This window comes from Lissotriton vulgaris, chromosome 10, assembly GCF_964263255.1.
Source record: "Lissotriton vulgaris chromosome 10, aLisVul1.2, whole genome shotgun sequence".
NCBI lineage: Eukaryota > Metazoa > Chordata > Amphibia > Caudata > Salamandridae > Lissotriton > Lissotriton vulgaris.
The window spans coordinates 1,004,098,179-1,004,122,175 of record NC_141698.1 but is presented as its reverse complement, the minus strand read 5'-3'; the positions used below and the strand labels follow the sequence as shown (position 1 = coordinate 1,004,122,175).

The 23,997-nt window shown below is 42.4% G+C and overlaps 1 protein-coding gene across 11 annotated transcripts in view; it reads left to right on the top strand.

The window, feature by feature from the left end:
* Nucleotides 1-23,997, top strand: part of LOC147689140 (diacylglycerol kinase delta-like) — a 676,657-nt gene that overhangs the window by 621,638 nt on the left and 31,022 nt on the right. For 8 of the 11 annotated variants that reach the window (XM_086942028.1, XM_086942033.1, XM_086942030.1 and 5 more), the window contains 12 exons: nucleotides 1,633-1,724; nucleotides 2,030-2,129; nucleotides 3,512-3,779; nucleotides 8,471-8,575; nucleotides 12,947-13,046; nucleotides 13,366-13,473; nucleotides 14,173-14,269; nucleotides 18,077-18,184; nucleotides 18,301-18,414; nucleotides 19,464-19,598; nucleotides 21,009-21,175; nucleotides 21,322-21,439. In XM_086942028.1, the coding sequence (XP_086798154.1) occupies nucleotides 1,633-1,724; nucleotides 2,030-2,129; nucleotides 3,512-3,779; nucleotides 8,471-8,575; nucleotides 12,947-13,046; nucleotides 13,366-13,473; nucleotides 14,173-14,269; nucleotides 18,077-18,184; nucleotides 18,301-18,414; nucleotides 19,464-19,598; nucleotides 21,009-21,175; nucleotides 21,322-21,439 (1,512 nt within the window). The remainder of the gene's footprint in view (nucleotides 1-1,632; nucleotides 1,725-2,029; nucleotides 2,130-3,511; nucleotides 3,780-8,470; nucleotides 8,576-12,946; nucleotides 13,047-13,365; nucleotides 13,474-14,172; nucleotides 14,270-18,076; nucleotides 18,185-18,300; nucleotides 18,415-19,463; nucleotides 19,599-21,008; nucleotides 21,176-21,321; nucleotides 21,440-23,997) is intronic. The other 3 variants (XM_086942029.1, XM_086942031.1, XM_086942025.1) reach the window with 1 other exon arrangement.

Here is a 23,997-nt window from a genome sequence, read left to right as displayed (position 1 = left end):
ATACCAAGTGAAATGTTCAGCCAAACAGAGGGTCCCTATCATATAGATCCCGTGCGATAGGTGTAATGGCTATCCAGCCTAATGGTTCCACAGCAGGAGTTTACCCTCTGCGCACAAGCCAGTCCCCCGATTGCTCCAGTCTGCCTCTGCACTCAGTAATGGGGACTAGACCCCAGGGCAGTGCACGATAGTCTTATCTCCCTTTCCATTATCCCTGGGACAAGGTAAGACATGCTGGTAACAATCACGTATCAGTGTCCATGCCATTGAAGTCAACATTTCCTTTATGCGCACTAGCTTCAAAACACAACTTTTAAATTGTAGAAAGGTCCAATGTGACTCTGTGTCCATCACAATAAAGAGTAGTGAGTAACTCTGAAGTAAATACTATTATGACATGAAATTAATATCAGAGACACAGTATTATAAGGTTTCAGTTTTTCTCTTAGAAAAATACCTGACATTTTTTCATGTTTTGAAATTCTGGAAAGTTAACAAGCTGGTACCTGAATAGGAATGTGTGTAAAATCTTCTGTATTCTTTTGCAACATAGCAAGTGTTTGCTAAAATAATCATGTCCGTATAGTTTTGAGCTCTCTAAAATTAGTTTGAAGAGTTTTCCTTTAGTGTTTGCTGTTTCTTCTTTATATGCCAAAGTATTTGAAAAAAACAGCTTTACAGAGTTTTCTTAATGTTATACTGGCATTGACAAACAAAATACCTGTCAGGATGTTTTTAATGAGCCCCACTTTCACCGAAAGTTATGAATCTAGTGCCTCTTCAAATGTGTCTATCCACCTGCTCCGGAAGAAGCAAGTCTGTGGATGAGAGGCTGGCAATATCCTGTTAGGTCATGGCATTGTATGGTATGTCATGTCATTTAATGTTATGTTACATTATATGGGTTTTATATAAGACAGGCAAAGGCTTTTTGTAACAAGCCTAAAACCCAAAGGTAACTGGAATGCAGCCACCGTCCCATATTGTATTGGCAACTAGCACTGTATTGGGTTCAGCCACTGGCGCTGCCGGGTTAGCTATAATTGTTTTTCAGTCTTTAAATCAGATAGGAGAATGTACACACATCTCTGTTCTACAGAAGGGAGTAACTTCAGAGAGAGACACAATGAGAAGTTATAAAGTAAAATGCAAAAACATTTGCAGGCATACACACTATGAAGCGAAAGTGAAAAAAGAAAAGAATAATCACACCCAACTCCCAAAAAGTGCCACAACTGTGATTATATGCCCCTTTATCACCAGCCATGAAAAAAGGGTGGCTTTTAAGCAGTGATCTCAAGGTGAAAGTGGATTGGAGGTGACCGTATAGTAAATTGACATACCATTGCTGAGCTGGAGTTGCACTTTTGTTTTTTGTCACTTCTTTTCATATGTCGTATCTCCCATCTGTCGCTGCTCTGTAAGGAGGGCATAAGACTGTCATAATGCGCTATAACCAAAAGTAATATTTCCTAAATGCAGACTGCCACAGCGTGGAAGTCGTGGGTCCTTGCTTCATATAGCGAGTGGAGTCTTCAGTTGAGTCTTTTGTTTCTACTTGTGAATGATAATGCCTGAAAACAATCACTAAATGTGTGTACAGCTGCTAATCTTACTATTTCCGCTCCACAGGCGCAGATAGCCCACTACGCAGATTCCGTGGCCATTCACCTGGCAAAAATCTTGGAATCCGACAAACACTGTGATGTAATTTCTTCTGGGAAGTAAGTCCTGTCCTCTTTGCATGGTCATATGCCTAGTTCTTCACTCTAGGCCTGATTTAGGGCTCTGCGGATGGGTTCATCCGTCACAATGGTGATGATAACCCCCTCGCCGATAGTTAAATCCCATAGGATATAATGGGATTTATTTTTCGATGGATAGGATATCCGTAATTGTTGTGACGGAGTAACCCGTCTGCCGAGGTCTAAATCAAGTCCTCTGTCTTGTTACACCCTTGTTTCTTGCATCACCTTGCTTCTTTACTTCTATCTGTGATTATCCCTGCACTTACCTTTCTTTGCTGTAGGTTCCTGTGCCAAACAGTGAATGAATTTGTGGCAGAGGTTGGAAAGGCTTATGAACGGGTCACCGAGAACAAGGAGGAAGCTGATGCCATGTCCAGGAAGGTAAGGGATGTGACTGCTGAGACAGGCAAAGAGGTTTTCAGACCAGGATACCCAGACATTGAGTTGTTCTTCTAGTCGTCTAGCAATACCTGCAATAATGAGTTTGTTTAAATAAATAAGCTACCAGGAGCATTTACAAAATATTTTCCAGATATGCAATGTAATTGATTAATATTAAGGATCCCAGTTTTTAATTTGGACGGATAAAGTCAGAAAACCATCTATTTTCCTGTCTGCATTTATTTTTAGATATAGATAAATACGGAAATACGGGGGCATATTCCCAACCTACAGCTATATTTATCGCTAAGTAGGCTCAGCGGTGATAATATTATCGCCGCGGTTCACCTGTTTTTGTCGCAGAGATAACTTGCTATTAGCAAGGTATATCTCTAAAACGATAAAAAGCAGGCGAAATGCGTGAATATCGCTGTAAATTCAGCGATATTCACACATTATCGTGACAATGCTCTTAGCCATGTTATCCACCTTCCATTGGATAACATGGCTAAGAAGTGCTCTGGGCAGGCGTTAGCTTTTGGAGATATTCACGCTTAGCGCAAATATTTCCAAAACTAAGCCATTGTTGGTAATAGGAGATAGCGATATTAGCGACTGTCTCCAGTCGCTAACATCTTGGCACGCCCACTTTGCATGTCATTAGCGATAATTATCACTGACATGCAAAGCGGGCCCCAAGATGATCGCTATCGCCTACTAGCTGTCGCTAACTGGTGTTAGCGACAGCTTGGTAATTGGGCGATCAAATTATCGCTGCTTTAGCGGGGAAAAAGTCCAGATAAAGTGGCGATAATGGCCCTTGGTAATATGCCCCATGGTTTCTTCTAGGTGTTACTCCATACTGTCAGTCACGAGTGCGAGGTCAATTGCTGTGCAGATTGTCAGGTAGAGAGAGGAGTTAAAAATATGTTTAGAAAATGTAAATGTTTTCCTAATAAAGTTTACATAACTGCAGATATGTAAGCTGTTCTACAATGTAAATGGATTTAGATAACGGTATTGTACTTTAAATGGCTATAATTCATTGGACATTCAAACAGAAGTAAGCATTTATTGGTTAAACAAATGTGGAAATTTACCTAGCGCAGCTTCGTTTTTTAACTAAGCACAAAATAAATATGGATAAATACGGATAAAATGAGCACAAAATAAATTTGGATCACTACAAACAGAAATGTCAAAATAATAAATACCATAAAACTGTGAGCCTTAATTAAGATACATCATTCTTACAATGTTTTGCTTGACTGCATAACTTTTTTGAGCTGAGAAGTGTTTTCACTCTGTACTTCCACTTGAAATGATGGCTGTCCAAATGTGCCAGCTTCTGTCCTGACTGCCTGCAATGTTCTGTTTTTCAGTGTAAAATGCTCAATGACAAGCTTGACTCCCTGGTCCTAGCTCTGAATGATGAGTCGCAGGCCATCATTGTGCCTTCCGGGCTCAGCAACACTACGACGTACACTGAGGGGAAGGAGGACAGCAAGGAAACCGGTGTAAAAGAGGATTCCATGGAAGACTTCAGACCCAATGCAGTGCCCAGAATATTCAAGTCGAAGGAGCAACTTATGCTGCGTGCCAACAGCCTGAAGAAGGCCCTGAGGCAGATCATTGAGCAAACCGAAAAGGGTAAGATGGTCGCGGAGCAGGGTTTACATTTGCCATCGCTGTAGTGTGGACATGTTTCGGCCAATGAAGGAAAAGCAAGTCATTGCAAGGGGCGGGAGTTGAAGTAAATGCCCTTATGTACGGAAGACACTGAAACTTGAACATCTATCTAGCCCTTTGAAGTGCGTCATACTCAGCCGCGGTCCGTGCAGGTAACAGCAGTGGAGCAGTGGGTCTGGGTCAGGGGGTATTTAGATGGACGATGCCGAGGGAAAATTAAAAAAAGAATTCATTTTCCTTGGCATCGTCCCTCGAAATCCCCACTTACACGGCCCCACTGCTGTTACCTGCATGGACCACGGCTGGTCATGCTACTTCAGACTTCCCAAGCATAACAATTTTAATAAAAAATAGGCGAATAATCTGTATATTATTACTAGCAGCCTGTCCCGACCTTGTCCGGGAGCAACAGGCAGCTTCCCTGACCCCCGCCCGCCCCTACATTGTCCCCCGCCCGTCCCGGCCCCCGCCTGGCCTGTCCCGTCCCCCGCCTGCCCCGACCCCTGCCTGCCCCTACATGAGTGCCCTTACCTCCACCGGCGCTGCTCCTGCCTGTCCGCTCGCACCACCGCTCCTCCCCTGCGCCATGTCCGCTGCTCTTCCTCCGCCGCCGGTCCTCTGCTCCTGACGTCACCGCCCCTCTCCCGCGACATGTCCGCCGCTCCTCGGATGCCGCTCCTCCCCGTGCTCCTAACGTGACCACGCAAGTCGCGGCCGGCACTACTTTTGAGGTACTACTTTTTTTTTAATGTAAAATTTGAAATAACGTTTATTTTTTGAATTTATGTTGCACTGGCTCCCCATCCAAAAACGGATACTATTCAAAGTCCTTCTGATCACATACAGAGGCTTCCATAAGTGCGGACCCAAATATCTGTCAACCAAATTTCACAGATACCTCCCAAATAGGGAATTTAGATCAGCCACAGCTAATCTAATGACCATTCCCAAGTTTCGACTGACCACCAAGGGTGGCAAATACTTGGCAGTCCTAGGCGCCAAAGCCTGGAATGCCCTTCCAGCTAAACTTAGAGCATCACCATCAGAAAAAATCTATAAAAAACTCCTAAAAACATGGATCTACGGACTATCTGATGCAAAATGTAAGACTCTAGTCTAAGGACATCTAAAGCTCAGCTACTACCCCCAAACATCTCATCTTTGCAGTGAAGTCAGCAGCGCCAAGATGCTCCTTGGAGTGTATGTGCGCTATACAAAAACCACCAAACATATAACCATCTACACACCCTGACGATTTAAACGGTGTATCGGGTGTGTAGATTGGCGCAGTGTTTCCCGAGTTTACCCGCCTCAAAGCCTGAAAGTTTCTGCTTTATTATAGTAGTATAGATTTCGTGTTTAAAGCAGGACTGCATGAAGGGACATTTAAATTCACTATATTTAAACTTCCCTTCATTTACTAAGCTCTGTCAAAATGGAAATATTCCTACGTCTTGCGTTCCATCTTTTCTGACACTTTCAGGAGTTTGTGCTTTGATTTTTTTTAAATGGGCTATGTTCATTTTAACTGTTCCAGTCCCACAAATGTCAGCCATGTACATATTTTTGTATTCATTTAATGTGCCTTACAGTCTAGCTGTTTGCGTCAGTGAGTACTCAGCGAGGTCGAGGTAGGGTGATGATGATCATGCATGTGCGAAGGGGTTTTTGTCAAGTTGGGTAAGGACCCATGGTTCTTTTATGTCTGACTGGTGTATGAAATCCACACTCATCAATTATGGCTAGTCAGGGGTATCAGCAGCTATCCAGGACTTGTCCTTTGGTACCCTTAAAACTACTACTCCTAACCCTGCTCTCTGGAGTCATGAAGGCAGCATTAGAGATAGTAAGTAAACAGGGCTCTTTTAAGAACCCTGTTTGCCTTTTGTGGTAATTTCCACTACATATTCCTTCTCTTCACCCTTCCACAGGAACTGGGAGACTGCTGAGGAGCTGTTCAGGAGGAAAGACCCTGTGAAGTAAACAGCGATCCTAAAGCATGTTACGCCATTAGCCCTGGCATTTTTTGTAATTTGATGTGCAATATGAAGTCCACGTTATATTATGTTATGTCGATTTATATAGCGCACTCATCACCCGTGAGAGTATCCAGGCGCTTGAGCCCTGGATACACTCCCTGCAGAGTTATTCGAAGAGCCAGGTCTTCAGCTTTTGCGGAGCTCAAGAAGTGAAGAGGAGGCTCCAATGTGTTGAGGGCGGTCAGTCCATATTCCAGAGATGTTGCGTTTTCATCTCTATTCTAAAATGGAGCAATGATGGAGTCTGCCTGATCTGTGATGGGATGTCAGTCAAAGGACACCACTACTGGAGATAGAAAGCAGCTATCAGGAACCATGAGGGATTATTACACCCCTTGAAGCTCACAGAAAAGAAAGCTTCCTTTCACAGGAGCCCAAGATGAGTGTACCACGACCCAGTGGATCACATTGACTTACACACGGTTCTAAAGGGTGTCTTGTACCTGAAAGCCAGATGCAGAAGATGCTTAAATTAACTTGTGTTTGAACATTGTGCAGTTTTCCTAATTTATTTTTGGGAAAAATGACTATCTGAAAGTGGTGATCGTAAAAATTGAAAGCTTAATGCTGTTTAAAAAATTCGGTAAACGAATGACTGCTATGCTTCAAAAACAGGTAAGATACAAGAGCACCTGGCCGCGTACTGCAGATAGGGCGCACAATCTATGTTTACGCCACAGCGCACCTTTAACCCCTTCGCCGCGGGGCTAATTCCCCCGTGGCGCGGGGGAGGGAGACCACGCGGGCGCCACAGTGCTCATGACGAGCTCGGCTCGTTATGCAGCACGGTGGCGCTGATCTGATGACGAGCTGAGCTCGTCATGACCACACCCGTTCCAATGGAACGCCCAGCACAGCAGGGGAATTATCCCAGCTTGGGCGTTCCGTAACGGTCATGACGAGCTCAGCTCGTCATCAGCACAGCGCCACCATGCTGCATGATGAGCTGAGCTCATCATGAGCACGCAAGAGGTTAAACAGGTGCACTGTGCCCAAACAGGGACAGTGCACCATATTACAATTAATGTGCTTCCCTCAGGGCAGCAGCCAGCCCATGCCTACCCTGTGGGCAGCACATTCAGTGAAATTTAAAGTAGCTGTTTTCAAGCTGCTCCATGTTTTACATTGTGGGTGGCATGCCACCTGCACTTTAAAGACTGTGAAGAGATCCCGTAGCAGGCAGGTGCAGTGAGTGAGTGGCATTGGACCCCCTTCCTCCCCTCCAGAGGCCTGCCATAAAGAGGTGCACAGATGGTTCATCAGTGCGCATCCTAAGCCCCTGTTTGAACTGTGCGCAAGTAAGGTGCATGCTTGCATGAAGCACCCCAGCAGGGTGCGCATGTAAGGTGCGTATTTGCAGAAAACACCACAGCAGGGTGCGAAGTAAGGTGTGTGCTTGTAGAAAACAACGCAGCAGGGAGCGCAAGTAAGGTGTGTGCTTGCACGAAGCGCCCCAGCAGTGTGTGCAAGTAAGGTGTGTGCTTGCAAGAAACACCACAGCCAGGTGCGCAAGTAAGGTGCGTGCTTGCAGGAAGCGCCCCAGGAGGGTGCACAAGTAAGGTGTGTGCTTGCAGGTAACACCGCAGCAGGGAGCGCAAGTAAGGTGTGTGCTTGCAGGAAGCGCCCCAGCAGGGTGTGCAAGTAAGGTGCGTGCTTGCAGGAAGCAACCCAGCAGAGTGCGCAAGTAAGCTGTGTGCTTGCAGGAAGCGCCCCAGAAGGGTGCGCAAGTAAGGTTTGTGCTTGCAGGAAGCGCCACAGCAGGGTGTGCCAGTAATATGTGTGCTTGTAGGAAGCAACCCAGCAGGGTGTGCAAGTAAGGTGTGTGCTTGCAGGAAACACCCCAGCAGGGTGTGCAAGTAAGTTGTGTGCTTGCAGGAAACACCGCAGCAGAGTGCGCAAGTAAGCTGTGTGCTTGCAGGAAGCGACCCAGCAGGGTGCAAAAGTAAGATGAGTGCTTTCAGGAAGCAATCCAGCAGGGTGCGCAAGTAAGGTGTGTGCTTGCAGGAAATGATCCAGCAGGGTGCGTAAGTAAGGTGTGTGCTTGCAGGAAGCGACCCAGCAGGGTGCGCAAGTAAGGTGTGTGCTTGCCGGAAGCACCACAGAAGGGTGCGCAAGTAAGGAGTGTGCTTGCAGAAAGCGCCCCAGCAGGGTGCGCAAGTAAGGTGTGTGCTTGCAGAAAGCAACCCAGCAGGGTGCAAAAGTAAGATGAGTGCTTGCAGGAAGAAATCCATCATGGGTGCGCAAGTAAGGTGTGTGCTTGCAGGAAATGATCCAGCCGGGTGCGTAAGTAAGGTGTGTGCTTGCAGGAAGCGACCCAGCAGAGTGCGCAAGTAAGGTGGGTGCTGGCCGGAAGCACCACAGAAGGGTGCGCAAGTAAGGAGTATGCTTGCAGGAAGCGCCCCAGCAGGGTGCGCAAGTAAGGTGTGTGCTTGCAGGAAGCACCACAGAAGGGTGCGCTTGAATTGCCAAAACTTAGATGCAGGCCTTGACTAGAGATATGGTCTTTCAAAACCAAGAAAAATACATTGTTTAGGCTTTGCTTCAAAAAGTCAACGACAATACCTAACACTTTGGCAATGCATGTATTTTATGTCTTTCCTCTCCATCCTACAGCGGTTGATGAACAAAACAAGCACACTCAGGTTTACAGAAACCCCTCCTCCTCCTCCATCAAGAAGGAGTTATCCGAAGAGTTCAGCAAGGACTCCGATACCTTCAGTAAGATTATTTAATTCAGTTTATTGAAAGCGTGTAGTATTTTAAGGATCCCTTTTGTATTGCTACTGATTTGCTTTGATGAGGTTTCTTAATGAGATTGACATAGAGTATGATGGGAACTATAACCCCATCACTCACCTTTTCCTGCTTCTCTTTCTCTTTTTTGCTTTTGTGCCTTAAAACACTATTTGCCTTCTCCTCCACTGAGTATACTTTCGCACAAAAAATGTTTTTGTTCTTTTGATGCTCCATATGCTACTTTTTATATAAAACATGAAAAAGAAAGAACTCTTTCAATATTGTTAGAAACCTTTAAATGTTTACTTTTTGTGACTTTCACTGCATACTATGCAGTGTTCTTTCTAGATTTTCTTTGCTGTGGATAGCATACCAGAACAATGTGAGTGTTAAGCCATTTGCAGGTGGGCGTCATTAGTCGGTCCACCGTGGAGGGTGGTGGGGGCGGGGGGGGGTACCGAGGAAGTGGGTCATGATCCGAAGTGGTCATAAGTTATGCGACGGAGGGGAGGGGGCAGAGTAGAGCCATTTAAAAGTGGGCTACCCCCATAGTGACCCCCTCTTTGTCCCCTGAGGTGCTGCAGGAGCCGGACTGAATGTTTGACACCCACCCACCGCAACATATCTACATGGGTGCCCGTGGTAGCCATGTATTGGCCGTAATGCTTGAGGGCACTAAGTTGCCCAGTCGGCCGCCTCCTTCGGGAGAAGCCTTTCAGGGGAGAGGCTGGTTGGATGGACGGCTGACCTGCTGGTGGCCCTTCCCTTCTAGCCCTACCTTGGGTACCCCGGAGATTATGTGGGGCATGACCAAGAGTTATTGGATGCCCCGGCAGGGACCAATGCGCAGTGCGTTCTCTGGAGCTGTCAGAAATGTTTGATGTGTCAGTTTCTCACCTGGTCTTTCTGTACTATGTTGGGGATGTAAATAGGATATGTGCAATGCCGTTTTCGGGTTTGCTGTGTATTTTGCGATATTTTCGATTGTGCAATATTATTTGTTTACAGTGCTTTATAACACCTTCTTTTATGTGAAGTAAATTTGCTACGTCCTAACCCAAGAAGTTGAGTCTGTTGCCTTTGTGATGGGAGAGGGGACCCCTCAGTTTGTTAAGGTGGTTGACCCCATCTCCATTGCCCAAGTGAGTGCACTATACCTTTTCAGTTCCACTTTGGGAAAAGGAATGGCACAAAGTCAGCTTTCAGTTGGCTGTCATTTAACTGCTCCACACAATGACCTATAAATTCTGTGTATCTAAAAAAAAAGATATACGGCCAGATTCATCAAGCTTAAATGCGCTCGCAAAGGGCCAGATTCTGAGAATCGGGCCCTTTGCGAGTGCAATTTTTGCATTTGGGATTCATCATCCCAAATGCAAAGATCGCTATTTAAGAATTCGCACAATTGCGAGGAATTGCATTTAAGGAATCTCTATTTGAGATTCCTTAAATGCAATTCATGAACCATTTTAAAATTGCGAAATCGCAATTTTGGGCCACTATTTACCGCGAGGTTAAACCTTGTGGTAAATAGCGAAAACTTAGAAAAATGCATTTAAATGCATTTTTCTAAGTTGCATGTTATACACACACATGTCCTTTGGACATGTGTGTGCGCAACACCAATGTAGATTACATTTCAGGGGTGCTACAGGGTGTCCTTTGGACACCCCTGGCACCCTTGAAATCGCATCCTTATTTGCGATTAGCAAATTGCTAATCGCAAATATGGAATAACTCCCCATTCAGGGGCCTTTAGGCCCATAGGAATAACTCCCCATCATTCCTATGGGCCTAAAGGCCCATAGGAATGAATGGGGAGTTATTCCTTATTCCTTATTTCCGATTAGCAATTTGCTAATCGCAAATAAGGAGGCTGTAGGAATCGCAATTTATTTGGCGATTCCTATATGAATCCCGATTTGCAAGTCCTTAATAGCGATTCCTTAATAATTGCTATTAAGGACTCGCAAATCGGGACATTGATGAATCTACCTGTTAATTTTTAAATATTGAGTGTAATGTTCCTCTTAACATTTTCATATGCCACTGCTTTTGGACTTACAAACAGTAAATTGATGCACATTTACCAAGCTAAAATATGTTCTTTTGGAATCTATAGGCACTGGTTGGGTTCCATTCATTAGTCAGGTTTTAAGGCTCTCCAATGGTCAAGCAGATTCTGTCTCTGAGGATTTATAAAATTCAATTCAGTATTGTGCACACTCATGTCATACATAGAAGCTATCACAGGAGGATTCATTACTGATTTTGTGGCACCCTGAAATTGCCAAGAACATGTTTCGATGTTTTTCTATTTGATTACACAACCATCTTTTAACCACTCTGCCGCGGCCGGAATTCTGCGCCTGTGCGGCACATTCCAGTTGCGGGCGTGGTCATGACGGCCCCCAGCCGTCATCAGCACACACCCACTGTGATGCATGACGGCCGGGGGCCATCATCAGCATCTAAGGGGTTAAATCACACGCAGGCATTGCAATTAGTTCAACTTGTTTATGTTTATGGGATTTATAAAGCGCATGGCTGCCCAGGGGCTTCCCAGCGCTGCCGAAAGGAAGCAGAGTGTGGAAAAGAACATTAAGGGAACAGCCAGGTCTTAGTTCTTTTCTGAAACTTCCTTCACCTCTGGTCAGTCTCAGCTCCTTGGTCAATGAATTCCAGAGCTTTAGGGCAAGGTATATGAATGTCCTCCCTCCCCATCTCGGTCTCTTTATCCTTTGAGTGATCATAAGATGATCATAACTTGCAACTTTTTGTCCAGCCTCCTGCTGATTATTCAGTTGCCTCTGTGCTCCATAAGCTATCTGGTGGATACCCCAAGAGCAGCTCCTTGAAGTGGCCTCAGGCGCATGCAGCCCAATGCAAATCATTCCAAAATACATGATAATCTGTGACACTCCAAAGCTGAACAGAAGGGAATCCTTGGTGTGTGTGTGAGGGTCTGGGGAAGTGATACTCAAAGTATGGTCTGGGGCCCTATGTGGCACTCTTGACCTTTACATGTGCCCCCCTGGACAACAGAAGCTCTGGGCTGCTGTTTACTAGACTCAGCACTACCATTAAAAAAGTTATGTAAACAGCAAGCATTTGTTTAAATATTAATTGCATTTAAAGAAAGGAAGTAACTAGGGTGTGCAGCGCCGCTTAACTTTAGAAACACCTTAATTTTTAAAGACAGAAAACGTAAAAATATGATAGTCTCTTCAAAATTCGAAAAATCATTAACCCGCAGAACCATTTCAACTTAGTAAATCAGATTCTAGTGGTGCATTCAGAAGTACTTTTTTTAAAGTCATAGTTTTCAAACATGAATTTAGTAAAGTTCCGGTTCCACCCTGACAACAATGTCATTAGTGATTAGATCCAAATACAGGAGAAGGTTTTCTACAGCACACATCCTGAAATCATGTTTTTCGAGGTCCTCTTACATGTGATAATGAAGAAAAAGGGGGGAACGTGAAATATAACAATTGCCCAGGATCACACAATTTGGCAAGTGGATAAAACCGCGATTCACCCAGAGTTTTCTGGTTCTACATTGTGAAATTCAGCTCAGCCATTAGATTTACATGCTCATTTCCCCTACACCCACTTTATACTCCCCACCACCACCCTGCGGCATCAGTCTGGCCGTGGTCACACCAAAGACCAAACTTTTCAGCCCTTAATGTTCTAGGGGCAGAAAGGGTGGGCTTCCTTCTATTGACACATTTCACAAGATCACTCCTGAACCGAAGGCCTACTCTGCTCCGTATTAAAGCTGTCTCTTTACAGAATACTGCACTGGTCTCTATCTTGTGGTCAACATGTCCAATAGTACTGTCTGAATATATAGAGAGAAATAAGACGGAGAGAATCCCATAATTGAGGTGTGCTACCGCTATCCTCATAGACATAAACACTGAATTTGCAACATGAAAATATTTGTTCTATGTTGAAAAAATCCAAGTATTTGTTTAATTGACTGATTCTCATTTGCTTTAGTATATGAGGCAGAGCATAGATTGAATATGAAATTAATAATGATAAAGTTTCACTTATTAAGTAATAATATTATCAGAGTTATTTCTCAGCCATACAGTTTGAATGCCTCACAATACAATTGCAACTGTCTTATCTGCACCAAAGAGGATAATATCATTTACACAATAAACAATGTACCATAGTCTGTTTTAGCACCAGAATTTTTGAGTTGAAAGTTTGTATTACTGTAAACTTTTTATGGTGAAAAGTACTTCTGAGGAATGGCAAATATAGCAGCATAGAACAGCGTCCGGCGTATGGTAGATCATCATGTATATTTTCTAATAGCTGTGTTTTTCTGGACAGATTCTCGGCGGGGTACAGTATCATCCACAACATCGTCTATATTTCTGGACAGATCGGATACATTTAGTCCCCTTCATTTCACAGAGGATCCTAATTCTATGTAAGTATTGAGGTATACATCACACAGCTATAATCAAAGGTTTTTAGTGGGGAGTTGGTAACTGGGGTTATCAATGTTTCAAAAAACTGTTCCTAATTTTTTTTTTTTAACTGTCTGCGGGTGGACTAAAAGGCTACTAAATCCCCCCTCCTGAAATCTCCAAGCTTAGATCACATTGTGGCTATTTCAGAAAGTATTGTGTTCTAGTAGACCAAACATAACAAGTTAACCAGACCTCCTCTTTGTTGCCTTTTTACAGCCTAATTATATCTTCCTCTTTTAGCAAAACTACATTAAATTTTGTAATCTCTCATTACAGACAGTTCTCGGAAAGGTGCACTATGAACAACTACTTTGGTATCGGACTGGATGCAAAGATCTCACTGGAATTTAACCACAAGCGAGATGAGAATCCCAAAAAGTGCAGGTATGGTGATGCAGCCATCACTCACTGGCTATGTCCTATGTTTCTTTCGCAGGGAAAGCCTGTGAAACAACCATCTATCAGCTGCTGGACTATGCATTTTGACCGTCAGATACCTGTAAACATATTTGTCTTACATCACAATCCTACAAAACTTTGGATTTTCACTTTGTATGATCTGGTGCCCCAGGAATGTAGTTTGTCTCCTTCAAGGAAGCCATAGTGCCATTGGATGGCCCAACCATATAATTTCACTGTTAACTAGAGTAATACTAAATGCAGAAAAACATCTTTCTGGTGAACAATATGATCATCATTATCTACACATTTCCCTCGAGTATCTGTAAACTACAGGACCCTCAGGCATCCTTTTTCGGGGCTTTTTTACACTGGAAAGGAAGGAGAATTTGTGGGCGTGCAATTTATCAGAATGTTCTGTGGTAGAATCTTCAGTTCTAAATATCCTATGGATCTTACAGTTAAACACATTTGCCTGAAGAATTGTGATCTTCATAAACATTTTGCTGTCAAAACCATTTTTGTATGTTGTTAAAATGTAGACTACACATACTCCTGCCCTCATCCTCAAGCATTCATACACGTGGTTCCAAGTATCAGTGTGCCCCATAGATCATGAGTATTTGCTTTGCTTCATGCTTACAGTTGCCAATAAAGTTGTTTAACACATGCTCCTCTCGGCAGCAGCCGCACCAGAAACATGATGTGGTATGGAGTGTTGGGGACTAAGGAATTGCTCCAGAAGACCTACAAGAACCTGGAACAGAAGGTGAAGCTGGAGGTAAGGAATGACCGCGCTAAGCTATGTGCCCCAAACAGCTATTGCACAATATTCTATTGCAGAAAGGCAATCACACTGACCAGAAACCTCTCAATGTGGTAGTACTTAATTCCATAATTAGGAGTGGGCATTAATGCAAAATTTGCAGATTCTTGATATACACAATCAGTTCAACATCAGCAGGATTTCGTCTATCGAAATTATGGCCAACTTGTGGTATGATGGCCCTTGCGCTGCCGGTGGTAATTCTGTAAGTGGAAATCCGGCAGATGGTGGATTTATTTAATCTTCCAGGAGTCAGTGGAATTTACATTACAGGGAATCTTTAAATCAGAACTTTTGTTTTTGGAAACTGCAGTGGCGAAAACTACATTTAAATGGTACTCTAATTTAAAAACAAAACTTGTGCTAGTTTGGGAATAGCTTCCCAGGGCCTGGAGCTGCTGCAGTTTTCTATGGTTCGGAAAGGCACTTACAAAACTGCATGGCACAAGTCGTAATTAATGAGTAACGTTATAAAGTGCATGAAACACAATGGAACACAAGAGAGAAGAGAAAAAGAAAGGGAAAAATACATTATGCCAGGACTGAATAGAGGCAACAGAGACATTGTCTATGCTTTTTGTAATGGGAGCAGCTCAGTTTTTTTGTGTGTTTTCAATTTCTTTGCTGTTGGGAATTCTGACAAGTGACACGATTTACTTTGGGTAGATCTCAAGCCCTCTGCAGTGAAACGTTTGCTCTATAGAGAAACAGGCAACAGCTTTGAAGCAAGCCCATCAGATTTTAAGTTGTAAACATACTTACAAGGTTAAAGTTTAATGAAGATGGGGATTATTCACTCAGATTACTTGACTCCGTCTACAAATGTTGCACCTTACATGAAAGATGCTCTCAGCATAGGGATATAAATGCTGGAAATACATACATATTTATGTTTGTTTGAAATTGATTTTATGACGTGTATGTATAGGGTCATGGCGAATTAAGACGCTCATATTTTTGAATTTGTGTACATCATCTGTCCTAGGACAAGGCTTACTGGATATTTGTTTTAGAGTTCCTTTCAATTGTTTTTCTGGGCCTGCAACAATCCTTTTCAAATAAAGCAAAAAAAACATATTCTTGACCCAAGTTTCTTTAGTAAGATCAATCCCCGGAACAATCTTTAATAAATTTCTATATGGAGTGCTTTTCTGCAAATTAACAAAGCATGCATTCAAACATTATGCAAGAATTGCTTTTGCAAAGGGCCCATTGGTTATCAATTTCAAGCTTTCATGTGATTCTTTTGATACTAATAGGACACAAACAACATTTTCAATTAGATGTTTGCGTTTTAGACAAGATTCCACCCAGGCATATCCCTTTGCAAACAGCCTCAGCTGGACAAGTATCACTCTTGGTGTGTTCTAGATTCCATGTTTTTTTTTTAAACAACCACACATTCAAAGATTCTATCACAGTATTGTGGTGTGCAATGCTTATGAGAGTTTTGATATGTTTAATAGAAAGAACCACAAATGATAGGTCAGCACATACAAATGTTAATATGGGGCTATATGACCTTTTAAAATAGATAAATATTGTTTGCATTTGGAGAGACCAGATAACCTCTCACTTGAATATGAGTTCTTTAGTTTCTTCCAAATTTTCAGCGATCCTCTTTTTACTTTCAAAATATCATCAGGGTACCTTACTATATACTGCATCTTGTTACTATTAATGAAATGATACAGATGCAGTGATCCTACATTTTAGTATGTACTTGTAAATTCATGTCAAAAATTGTATAATACTGTCCTTTAGTATTTCCTTGTGTAATTGTACAAGGATGCTGTGATGGTGAACTTTGGGATTTACCTGTGTAATCGTTCAAAAAATGGCGTGATATTGCACTTTATTCATTACTGCTATATGACAAAGGTGTTGTAATATTATACTTTGTTATTTATTTGTATAATGATACAAATATGCTATGATTCTGCATATTGGTATATGCTATATATTTTAGCAATTCTACCAAGGTGCTGCAAGCCAGCACTTTGGCATTTACTTGTGTAATGATACAAAGATGATGGGCTAGTTTTGTTTGCATTTGTGAAAGTACAAATATGCTGTCAACTAAACTTTGGTATGTACTGCTAAAACTGTGCAATGATACTGTGATACAGACTTTGATATGTACTATTTAAAATGAGATTTACGTACTGCACTTTGCTATTTCTCTGGTGTAATCATACAAGAATTCAGTGACGCCAAACTTTGGCTTTTACTGGTGCAAGCATACAAAGATTCCATGATACCGCACTTGTTATTAGTTTTGTCATCTTACAAAGAATCATTCTTGGTATGTACTTGTGCTTACCACAATGATACTAGGATCATAAAGTTTTATATGTACTGGTGCATTCGTACAAAGATACTATGTTCTTATGTTAATACATCACTATGTTACTAGACTTCACACTTTGGTGTTCACTTGTTTAACTGTGCAAACATGAGGAGATACTATTTGCAGGACTAATCTTACAAACATGAAGTTATACTGCTCTTTATATAACTGATGTAATCATACTAGTATACTAGTAAAATAGTAATGCACTTTAATATTTTATAGTGTAATCATATGGTGGTGCTATGGTTTTACTCCTGGATATTTGTGGACTTCAAAACGCAAAGAAGCTGTGATCCTACACTTTGGTCATTACTAGTGTAGTTGTAAATGTCTGCTGAGATGCTAGAATTTGATATTTATGTAAGCAGTGGCACAAAGATGTGGTAAAACTGCATTTTTCTATTTACTGTGTAGTCATAGAAAATACAGTGATACTATTTTTTGGTTTTTAGTAGTGTAATCACACAAAGATGTGATAATATGCTTTGGTATCTGTATTGTTATATCATGAAGATGTAAATATGCTACACTTTGGTATTTTTGGGTGTATTTGTACATAAATGCTGCGATTCTACTCTTGACGTATGCTGCTGCACTTTTTCATTTACTTGTATGATGCTACAAAGCTGATGAGATATTATTCTTTAGTATTTACTGGTATAAACATAGAAATTTGCGGTGGTGCTAGAATTTGGTATGTATTTATGTAGGTACCAAAATGCAGCGATACTATCTGCACATTGATATTTACGTGTATATAATCATTCAACAATGTGATACTACACCTTGTCATTTAACCCCTTAAGTGCTGCTGACGGCCAATGGTCGTCAGCAGCGCTACCTCCCCAGTGCTGCGCACGACCATTGAACGTCCATTCAGCACTAGTTCTAATGGACAGCGCAGCACTGGGGAGAAATATTTACACGCAGCTAAGGTGTTAATGGTGTAGGTATAGATACTGTGATATTATACTTTACTATTTAAGATTATCGTTCTACATAGATTCATTTTGGTAATATATTAATTATGTAGTCGCAAAAATATACTGTGAGGCAACCCTTTGCAGTTTCCTGGTGTAATCCATCAAAGATTCTGTGATAGTATTATCTGGTACTGCAAGTTTAATTGTGCAAAGACTCTTTGTTTGACAACACATAATGGTATTTTCTTGTAGAATCTAGCATGGATTCTTTATTATTACATTTCAACATTTACTAATATACACATAACCATTCAGAGATGGTATAAGAATAGACTTTGGTAATCAGTGTTGCGATTGTAAACAGGTGCTGTGACACTATACCTTGCAGTTTAATGGTGTAATCATACAATGATACTAGATTGTGGTGCTGATTGATGTAAATGTACAAGGAAACTCTTTGAACCATTTATGTTTCCCTTGTTTCAGTGTGATGGTGTCAACATTTCATTGCCAAGCCTACAGGGCATAGCTGTGCTGAACATTCCAAGTTATGCTGGCGGAATCAACTTCTGGGGAGGCACCAAGGAAGATAACGTAAGTCATGCTAGTCCGGAATGCAATGCCTGAAGACATTGCCGAAGGAATGAACATGTTACCTTCTTTTCACATTATTTCGAATCCTAGCAACTTGCATAAACTTTCTCTCGTAGAACTTTGGTGCACCATCTTTTGATGACAAGAAACTAGAAGTTGTGGCTGTGTTTGGTAGCATTCAGATGGCTGTGTCTCGGGTGATTAACCTTCAGTATCATCGGATCTCACAGGTAAGTCACCTGGGTAAAACTCTGGAAGCTAGTTGTAGTGTCACCTTCGAAGACATAGATACTTTTCCTAAACCTTTTTGAAAGGTCAGCTAAGGCGGTGGGAGCAGTGGCTATGGCTACTTGTGATGTGATCTGCTTCCAATAGCTGTACCTTTTAATCAACAAATGCAAATACAATGACCCGGGAAATTTGCAAGTAAAAAGGGGAGTGTGCAGACATGGGTGCTAGCAGCTTAGAGACTGTCACTAAGGAGGAAAAGGAGGAGTTCTGCTAATGGTGGGAGCATAAGCAATGGAGATGCCCATGACACCCTTTACCAGCCTATGTGAAAAGGATGAAATCCTCCCCTTAAGGTCCAACAGCCTATCCATAGTTTTCTAGAAAGGTGATCTGATGCAATTAAGTTTGTGTATTTCTGAAGGGGTTGTCAAGCCACACCTATACCTCCTCCACTCTGGAGGTACAGTTGCCCCTCCCCTCGACAAATGTGTTGCTTTTATGTTTCGAAATATAGTTAAGTGTCAAACTGCAGCAGTTATCCTTACTATGAATTACAGCATTTGGCCTTGCAGATACTTAAAATCTTACATTGATTAGCATCCCCATTTTTGATTACCCGTGCTCTTAGCAACTCTTAGCTAGACTGTTGCAAATTTGTTTACTTGAAAGCACAACTGTTTCACATGTGGATAAGGTGCAGAAGTGAGGCCCACCATTGATATTCAGGCTCATGTTCAACACAAAAAACATTTTGTCAAGAATCTACATTGTCTCCCAGTACTTTCCCACATCTTGTTTCAGTCTATCATGAAGATTCTTTTCCTGCAAAACACCAACACATGTCACTGCTATAGACAAAGATCATAGGTTTGGCTTAACAACTACAGACCTATTGGCTTTGGCAAACCTTCACGCTGATGCTGTTCTGCTTCTTTGCTGATGCTGAACACATTTTTCCAAAGATTCTGACTGCCTCTACTTATAGCTGTTTTGTGTCCTTGAATTATACTTCAAAACCAACAAGTCCACTCTGTCTATGTCCCGGTAGTGCCGCATGGTGAAGATCACCATTTTGGGAGAAGAGGGTGTTCCGGTGCAGGTGGATGGGGAAGCCTGGATCCAGCCTCCAGGAATGATCAAGATCCAACATAAGAACAGAGCCCAGATGCTAACAAGAGACCGGGTGAGTCCACAAGATCAAAGCACTGTATCTCTCCATTGAAGACCTTGTGTCGGGCAGGTTCATTAACCGATCTTCATCTCATCTTCTCCTCACATCAAAAATCTAGCCCCTCTCAGACACCAGACCCTCTGCGGAAAGTGCCCATTCTTTTGGTGTGTTGCATCAAGTTCAACAAAAAAGTAAATTACATTTCTCTCTGGATATTGAATTATAGTGCTGCATGGTCCAATGCTGACAGCCACAGTTTGGGTTTCATGCTTGACTTAATGGAATCAGTAGCGTGCAGCATATGTAGCATGTTTGAACTTCAGGAGTATGTGGTGGTGGAACCTCATTGTAGGTGTGAACTCTCCAGCCATAGGGCAGCAATAAAAGTGAATATTCATAAGGAAACTGAGGTAACTAGTGTAACCCTCACCTAGTGGCATTTGTGATTATGTTGAGTAAGTAGCGGGATAAGGGAACAGCCCACCTTCCGCAAACTAATACAGGCTGCCACCCACCAGCAATCTTAAGTCTGCCACTAATTCCTAATAAGTGATTCAGAAAAGGGGGTGGTGATGGACAGAGTATCTGAATTAAGCAGAACACTCGTACCCAGTCAACAGATCAGGGCTTGATCCATCACCGTTTTTTAGCTCACTGCACCATCCCAGCTCAGAACCTGGCTACATGCAAATTAGTCTGTCCCTGGCCCAGTGCATCATGGGAACAGGGCAGACCAAACTACCAAGCCAATTCTTATACTGGAAAGGAAACAAGCTTCCGGGGACCGGTTTCTGGCATTAGAGCCGTCTTCGGCCTGGCTTGCTTGAATCCTGATGGTGCAATGAGCAAGGGACTCACATCTGAGCATACCCTTCCACGCTTATGGTGGACAAAAAATGATTCAGAAAAGGGGGTGGTGATGGACAGAGTATCTGAATTAAGCAGAACACTCTTACCCAGTCCAAAGATCAGGGCTTGATCCATCACCGTTTTTTAGCTCACTGCACCTAATAGGCATGGCTCAAAGACAGAGAGAAGTAACAGATTGGCTATGGGAAAGTTTGAGTTTAGCATAGAGTGCAGTATGGTCTGCATTAATATTGTATATAAATAAATACACACATGCACCCAGTAAGAGAAATATGTTGTATCCAAAAGCACAGACTTCATTTGCCGTTATGTAGTACAATGTTATCTTTGTGTCTTTAAAATAAATGCAGATCCCAGCTTCATTGGTATCTTTGCTTCTGTGATTCAATGCTGAAAGCATTGGTCAACTGGAACTTGTAAGTGGTTGTTGGACACAAAGCGAAGGCTGGTCTGTGTCAGTCCAAGTCAAACTGCTTGGGCGATGGTGATCAACTGATGCTCAGCTTTGCATGTCTGTCTGCTTGGCTCATGAGTCCCCATATCTTTCTGTAGGCGTTCGAGAACACTCTCAAATCCTGGCAGGACAAGAGGAAAGGGGAAAACTACGGCTCCAATCACCGGCCCAGGCTGAACTCGCAGCAGTCCATGGAGTATGTGACGGAGGAGGAGTACAATCAGCTGCATCAGTTTGCTCAGGCTTCTGAAACCTTAATCAGCAGGTAAGCACTTATTTTCCATATGTTGCCTCACCTGGTTACTCCTGGTTATAGCAATATGATTTCTGATGCAACAGAGGTTGACGTCAGAGTGGACGATGGCATTGCACCCAGTAACTATGCTTCTCAATGTGTTCGATTCAATGCAGGATCCACGAGACAGCCAAATCCCAGAAGACAATGGAGCAAGAGCTAGCACATGCAGTGAATTGCAGCTCCATGGTGCTTAATGAAGCCTTCCTCAACAAAGCCAACAACGCCCCTGAGGTAAGAGCATCATTTATTTTAGAGTCCAGATGTAGAGAGGCAACTTCAGTCTGGAATTCTGCAACCTATAGGTGGAACATATTTAGTTAAAAGTGATTGTTTACAGAATTTCCTATTAGTTTAATAGATGTAGGAAGTTGTCTCTCTATGTAGTGCACTAAAACGAAGCCCTTTATTGAAAATTGAAAATGCAAGCAAACTTTAATACCAAGATCAGGCCCACTGAAACTATGTGGCATGGGAGGGTGACATTATGTGACAGGGTTGAGTAAATTATGTGGCAAAAAACTTAATGCAGTACAATATATGATAGAATTGTTTCATTATTTTGTCATTTTTTAAATTTTTTAACACTCTCTGGGCGTTGGTTGCACCTCATTAATGCCAGGATAACATCTAAATAGCAATAGCAAACAGCAATTAGCATTAGAAACATGACCAATCAACCTTTGAAAGGGCCTTCCAATATGCGGCAACACGTATCGCTGTGTTGTCAGTAATCTTTGAAGCGTTTGAGATAAAAAACATATTTTTTTTGTTAAAATCTGCACCTTATGTAGCAGATGATGGATTTTGTGCTACATGCTGGAACTCTACAATTGTGTGAAAAACACTGCATCCCAGACGTTCAGGCTGCACCCCATCTGTACGCACCTACTGTGTGTGTGTGTGTACTGCAGGTGGCTGGTTGCTGACTTTGGGGGCAAGGTATGCAGTCCAGTTTTGATGTGTGGATATCTTTGTATATGGTGCACAATTTGTTGATGTGAGTTAAAATGAATAGCTAGTGTAGGTACACAGTGAAGATAATGATTTTGAGTCAAGAGTCATTTGTTTGGCATCAGCATTGATATAGGCTATTGTAGGGGTGAGGAAAGACACCTGGGCAAGTGAGCAGAATGTTGCCCATGTCAATGTGTAATGACAATGCCTTGTAATGTAGACTAGAAGCTCTGAATCAGGAAAGAGGGCTTGACCTGGCTGAGGAGTCTTAGCTGATACCAAGCTGCTTAGGGTTTCTTCCTAAAATTCAGTCACTTGAAAACTGTAGTCAAAAACATGCTAGGCTCTAAAAGAACATAAAAAGACAAACCTTTTCAAAGAAGGACAGTACCTCTCTGCCATGTTATGGATGTGGGTGCGGTGTCAAAGAGGCCTTCACGAGGCACACTGACTTGCACCACAAAAAGGTGGCATACATTAAATATGCCCACTTGATGGCACCTTTCGGGAGCGAGGAAAGGGAGGACCAATGCATCCTTCAACATCTTGCCGCAGGTGGGTGCAGTCACTTTTTGCACCTCCCAACCTGAGAGATCTCTGTCCCCCCCTTTGAAGTACAGGCAGATTCCTACCTTCATAGTGAAAGACAGAGTGGCTGCTTCAATCAGTTGGTCTGTCTTTCACTAATGTGCTGCCCTTAGAGCAGCCACAAGTTTGTGTCTGGCCTGGGGGTGTAATAGGGTGCATTGTCCCTGAATGCGCCTAGTACACAAATTTGAAGGAGCTCCATGGTGTATAAAGGGACAGTGTGCCCTATCGGTAATTAGGCCTGGGCAGTAAATTCCGTTCCGCTCATGGAATTTGCGGAATTTGGGTAATTTCGTGTTCCACGGAGAACGCGAAATTGCCAAAAATTCTGCGATCTGCAGCTATGCAGAATTTTTTGCTTGTTCGCGCTTTCAAAATGCGTTGTCGCTAGATATTTCCCCCCGAGCACGCAAACAGCGTTCGCGAACATGAAAAAAAAGCATTGCGAATGGGCGGAACAAGCAATTCCGCGTGTTCGTGGAACTATGCGTGCTCGTGGAATTTTTATACATTTTCGCTGTGCTTTGCGTAGCACGACTACTCAAATTCCGCCCACCGCTATCTGTAATACATTCCCTGAATGTGTTGTATTTCAACAAGAAAGTAAGTTAAAAATTGAGGAGTATTTGAGTGATACTCATATAGATGGTGGGGGTATTGACAAGGGCCTGGTAATCGTCACTATCAAATACTGTCAAGAAATTGATATGGACAAGGAGTCAGAGTTTGTTTTGATTCTTGACCTTCACAGTGTCAGACATTGCTTAAATTGTTGATATTTGCTTGCAGTAGCTCAATTCATAGGCATGGATGAAATTGTGGTGATGTTTGCTGATGCATTCTCTATGTCCCCCTAGTGGATGAAACGGTGGTGATGTTTGGGGATGCATTCTCTAGGTCTCCATTGTAGATTAAATTGTGGTGTTGCTTTCTGAAGCATTTCTAGGTCTCCATAGTGGATGAAATTGTTGTGATGCTTGTTGATGCGTTCTCTAGATATCCATAGTTGATGTAATTGTGGTGATGCTTGTTGATACATTCTCAAGATCCACCTGGTGGGTGAAATTGTGGTGAAGCTTGTTGATGCAGTATCAATCTTGTTTTGATTATTATCTTAGAACAGACATCAAATTGTAATTTTATATAAAATGTCTGCGTGCTCATTAAACGAACGCTTTATCACAAACCCTTAACATGCATCATTCTCCCCAGCTCTCAATTGGGAAAATGTATAATTGGACTAAATA